Source organism: Austrofundulus limnaeus, unplaced genomic scaffold, assembly GCF_001266775.1.
Source record: "Austrofundulus limnaeus strain Quisiro unplaced genomic scaffold, Austrofundulus_limnaeus-1.0 Scaffold664, whole genome shotgun sequence".
In the NCBI taxonomy this organism is placed as follows: Eukaryota; Metazoa; Chordata; class Actinopteri; order Cyprinodontiformes; family Rivulidae; genus Austrofundulus; species Austrofundulus limnaeus.
Window position 1 is genome coordinate 3495 of NW_013953066.1, and position 5549 is coordinate 9043.

The 5549-nt window shown below is 39.2% G+C and overlaps 1 protein-coding gene across 1 annotated transcript in view; it reads right to left on the reverse strand.

Annotated features, from left to right (window-relative positions):
- cdk9 (cyclin-dependent kinase 9 (CDC2-related kinase)) overlaps window positions 1-5446 on the reverse strand; it is an 8561-nt gene extending 3115 nt beyond the window's left edge. Inside the window, 5 exon segments of the mRNA XM_014027602.1 lie at window positions 4414-4580; window positions 4675-4765; window positions 4868-4949; window positions 5090-5203; window positions 5347-5446. Coding sequence (XP_013883056.1) covers window positions 4414-4580; window positions 4675-4765; window positions 4868-4949; window positions 5090-5203; window positions 5347-5387 — 495 coding nt within the window. The 5' untranslated portion in view covers window positions 5388-5446.
- Between the last annotated feature and the right edge of the window lie 103 nt (window positions 5447-5549).

The window sequence follows — 5549 nt, forward strand, 5'->3', positions numbered from 1 at the left end:
GATGGTTAGCTGGTCCTGGAGGACTCTAGCAGGTCTTAAAAAATGTTAGCTGGTCCTGGAGGACTCTAGCGGGTCTTAAAAAATGTAAGCAGGTCCTGGAGGACTCTAGCAGGTCTTAAAGGATGGTTAGCTGGTCCTGGAGGACTCTAGCAGGTCTTAAAGGACAGTTAGCTGGTCCTGGAGGACTCTAGCAGGTCTTAAAGGACAGTTAGCTGGTCCTGGAGGACTCTAGCGGGTCTTAAAGGACAGTTAGCTGCTCCTGGAGGACTCTAGCGGGTCTTAAAGGACAGTTAGCTGGTCCTGGAGGACTCTAGCGGGTCTTAAAGGATAGTTAGCTGGTCCTGGAAGACTCTAGCGGGTCTTAAAGGACAGTTAGCTGGTCCTGGAGGACTCTAGTGGGCCTTAAAAAATGTTAGCGGGACCTGGAGGACTCTAGCAGGTCCTGGTCTCACCTTCTTCATGTGGATGTAGTACAGGCTGTTGAGCAGCATCTGCATGACCTTCTTGATCTCGGGCAGCGTGAACTTGACATTAGCATTGCTCAGTAGCCCCGCCAGGTCGTGCTCACAGAATTCAAACACCAGGTAGATGCTACCTTTGTACCTGTTGAACTGTGTGGCTTCAGAACCAGAACCAGAACCATCGTTATCACAGAGCCTGAAAACAAGTCCTTCCTGTCAGGCGAAGGTTCTGGTACCAACCTTCGGTTCTGCAGATCTCGATCAGATTCACCARGTTCTCATGTTTTAACMCCTGCAGGATCTTGATCTCTCTCAGAGCTGTGATCTGGAACTGGACCAGGACAACCGAAGAGAAAAATAAAGTTTAAAAAGCTAACGATGCTGTTTACAACCTTGGAGTTAAAAACAAACMGGTTCTGGTTCTGTTCTGACCCCTTCTTTCCAGTTCTCCATCAGAACTTTCTTCAGAGCCACCTTCTCTCCGGTCTGCCGGTGTTTCGCTTTGAACACCTCCCTGAGAYGAACACAATGACGTCACTTTCAWACAGCTTTAAACTGCAGTTTTAATAAACTGAAGCTAATACTAGAGAAAGTGCATTTCCTGRGAAAATGCTAGTGTGAATGCCTGTTGCTGAAAACTTGAGCTGAAAGCTGCTGAAGAAGCTGAAATTGAGCTGAACTTGTTTAATAGCAAAGACTTAAGAGTAAGTTACAATTGAAAAGCTATAAAAAGCAAAGAAAGGCAGAAAACTGTAAAAAGGAGCCAAATATAGCTGAAATAGCATAAAAAGCTAAAATAGCTGAATAAAGCAGAAAGCAATTGTAAGAAGGATAAATAGCTCAAATGAGCTACAATTACCTAAAACTTAAAAGCTTAATGTTGCTTTAAATTGATTTAAAAAAGGATAAGACAGTTGAAAAAAAAGGTTGTTTGAAGAAGTCATGAAAATGCTTAYATAAAACTTTAAAAAGGRCTAAAGTTGCCTTAAATTGCTTAAAAAAGCATAAGACAAATGAAAAAAGGGTCAAAGTTGTTTAAAGAAGTCATAAAAATGCTTAAATAAAAGCTTAAAAAGGCCTAAAGTTGCTTTAAATTGGTTAAAAAAGCACAAGACAGTTGAAAAAATGTCAAAAATGTTTGAAGAATTCATGAAAATGCTTAAATAAAACTTAAAACAGACCTAAAGTTGCCTTAAATTGGTTAAAGAAAGTATAAGACAAATGAAAAGGGTCAAAGTTGTTTAAAGAGGTCATGAAAAGGCTTAAATAAAACTTTTAAAAAGGCCTCATGTTGCTTAAATTAGTTAAAAAAAGCATAAGACCGCTGAAAATAGATCAAAGTTTGTTGAAGTGGTTGAAGAAATCATGAAATTGCTTTGCTAAAGCTGAAAAAAGGCTTCATGTTGCTTTAAATAAGTAAAAAATGGATAAGACAGTTGAATATAGGTCAAAGGTGGTTGAGCAAATCATTAAAATGCTTAACTAAAACTTAAAAAAGTCTTAATAAACTTTAAAGGGGTAAACTAATGTATAAATGGCTGTACAGAAGTAAAAAATGCTTAAACAGACAAACAGGACATAAATTGTACACAGAAGCTGTAAAAAGCCAAATGAATGTGTAATTGCATAAACATACATTGAAAATACACAAGCAGAAACCCACACAGTCACAAACATCAGTTGAACTCTCAGCTGCAGAGATTTGAACATTTCATCACTACGAGACACAGCAGGACACAAGAAAAAAACAAAAACTTGCACAAACTCAAATGCTGATTGTACAAGAACAGTTCAAGATTTTAAAAAGCTGAAATAATTCTGTAATAGTTGAAAGACTAAAGTTTTGTTTAAAGTTTGATTGATGTTTCTAGGCGCAAGTACGCTGAAGTAGTTAAAGTTTAAAAAGTAGTGAAATGCTGAAAGACTTCATGGAATTCCCATGTATGAGACCCCATGAGAGCAAAAATTGCACAAAAAAGCTGAAAATCCAAAAAGTTTAAAAGATATCAATACCATGAGACATAGCAGGATTCTCCAGAAGGAGCTGAACATTTTGATATATAAATTGTTGAAATAGCACAAAAATTGTGGAAGGAGAAGTGGTCCAAAAAACGTAATTGTGTGAAATTAGCAGCTAGCATAACACCAGGGAGCTGCAYCCTTGTTTTCTGTWATTTATTTCTCTGACATATACTGARATACTCATTTATCTGAAATATTTAAACACTAGAGTCTCACCCGAAGGTTCCCTGTCCGATTTTAGCCATTTTCTCATATTTAGATATCTCGTCGCATAAAGGAAACTCCACTCCATCGTAATATTTGGACATGATGGCTTCACGGTCGGGCCTGGAGGAGGGTAAAGACGTTTTATGACTTTATTTAAATAGTTATGAGAGAAGGGAGAACTGCAGAATAAACACTGAGATACCTGAAGACTTTAAAATATAACTTAGAAAACAAACTGGTGAATAAAAAAAGCTGTAAATCTTACTTTTCAGCCGCGGCTGAGCCGCTGGATTTCTCTCGTTGCATGTTGAATTCTGAGTGATTCTTCTTCTACAGTTTTATTTTCGGTAGCGTCACTGAGCGCTGACGTCGCCACCCGAAACCTGGCTGCAACTAAAAGAAACTTAACCTGCAGGTAAAGTTCATGGAAAATAACAAAAGTTCAAGTTGCTAACATTTTAAAACTTATTTTTTTAATATTATATTTAATCATGAAATTTATTATTTTTATTTCAAACTTTATTAATTTCTTAACCCTCTGAGGTCTGGGGTGTAAATGGCCGTTTTTGACTAACTTTGAATTTACTTCTACTGTATATTTTCACTTTAAAACTATTTACCTTGCCATGTTTGGTATCATTATTTTCAGCACAACCTCAGCTTTATGGTTTTAGTGTTTGTTTTATTTTGACAAATTGCACTGTCACAGTGAACAAAAAAAKCACAAAAAAATAAAATTCGAGTAGGAAAATTTTGGCTATTTTTATTATAAAATTCACAAAAATGTTTAACGAACCATTTTTCTAACCTATAATGAAAGTCTGTAGTGTAAATTTCATAAATGTGTACAAATTTAGCAAAAAACAAAATTATATCCATGTTTTTACATTAAATTGTGTGCAAATTCCCAGACGTTTTTTACAACAATTTACAAAATGTGTCACAATGACTCCTCCACAAATTCTCTCCAACCTTACAATGTCGTGTTTTTTTACAACCATTTCAAAAATGTGTGACAAACACTCAATCATAAAATCTCTCCAACCTTACAATGTCTCATGTTTTTGTTTTTACAACCATCAGTCCTGAACATCGGTAGATGAACCACAGGCGAATAGATCAGGAGACCCAAAGATTGATATACTGTAACTCTTCGTCTGTTTGAGCTCATTTATAGTTTTTCCACTGGCTTGTTTTTTCCTGCATGCTTGTTGGTGTTATCACAGATGGTTTTGACTGTATCAGAAGCAAAAAACAACAAAAAAANTTTTTTTTACCGACCTCAAAAAAAGTTATTGTGCAATTAATTGATTTATTGACTATCGCGACAGGCCTAGTTAGCGCGTCCTGGAGGACTCTAGAGGGTCTTAAAGGACAGTTAGTGAGTCCTGGAAGACTTTAGCAGGTTCTGGAGGACTCTAGAGGATCTTAAAGGACAGTTAGTGAGTCCTGGAGGACTCTAGCGGATCCTGGAGGACTCTAGTGGGTCTTAAAGGACAGTTAGCGGGTCCTGGAGGACTCTAGAGGGTCTTGGAGGACTCTAGAGGGTCCTGGAGGACTCTAGCGGGTCTTAAAGGACAGTTAGCGGGTCCTGGAGGACTCTAGCGGGTCTTAAGGGACAGTTAGCGGGTCCTGGAGGACTCTAGTGGGTCTTAAGGGACAGTTAGCGGGTCCTGGAGGACTCTAGCGGGTCCTGGAGGACTCTAGAGGGTCCTGGTCTCACCTTGTTCCTGTGGATGTAGTACAGGCCGTTGAGCAGCATCTGCATGACCTTCTTGATCTCGGCCAGCGTGAACTTGACGTTGGCGTTGCTCAGCAGCCCGGCCAGGTCGTGCTCACAGAAGTCAAACACCAGGTAGATGCTGCCTTTGTACCTGTTGAACTGTGTGGCTTCAGAACCACAACCAGAACCAGAACCAGAACCATCGTTATCAAAGAGCCTGAAAACAAGTCCTTCKTGTCAGACGAAGGTTCTGGTACCAACCTTTGGTTCTGCAGATCTCGATCAGATTCACCACGTTCTCATGTTTTAACAGCTGCAGGATCTTGATCTCTCTCAGAGCTGTGATAGGGAACTGGACCAGGACCACCAAAAGAAAAACATAAAGTTAAATAAGCTAACGATGCTGAATACAACCTCAGAGTTAAAAACAAACTGGTTCTGGTTCGGTTCTGACCCCTTCTTTCTCGTTCTCCATCAGAACTTTCTTCAGAGCCACCTTCTTGCCGGTCTGCCGGTGTTTCGCTTTGAACACCTCCCTGAGAATAAACATGATGACGTCACTTTCATTCAGCTTTAAACTGCAGCTAACTGAAGCTAACATTAGCAGCTAGCATAACACCTTGTTTTCTGCTATTTATTTCTCTGTCAGTAAAATGTTTGAACAGCAGATTCTCACCCGAAGGTTCCCTGTCCAATTTTAGCCATTTTCTCATATTTAGAGAACTCGTCGCAGAAAGGAAACTCCACTCCGTCGTAATATTTGGACATGATGGCGGCTTCACGGTCGGGCCTGGAGGAGGGTAAACACGTTTTATGACTTATTTAAATAATTATGAGAGAAGAGAGAACATCAGAATAAACACTGAGATGACTGAAGACTTTAAAATATAACTTATAAAACAAACTGCTGAATAAAAAAGTTGTAAATCTCACTTTTCAGCCGCGGCTGAGCCGCTGGATTTCTCTCGTTGCATGTTGACTTTCTGAGCACTTCTTCTTCTACGGTTTTATTTCCGGTTTCCAAACAGCGTCACTGTGCGCTGACGTCACCACCCGGAGCCTGGCTGCAACTACAAGAAGCTGCAGGTAAAGTTCACGGAAAATAAGTTCAAGTTCCTAACATTTTAATATTATTT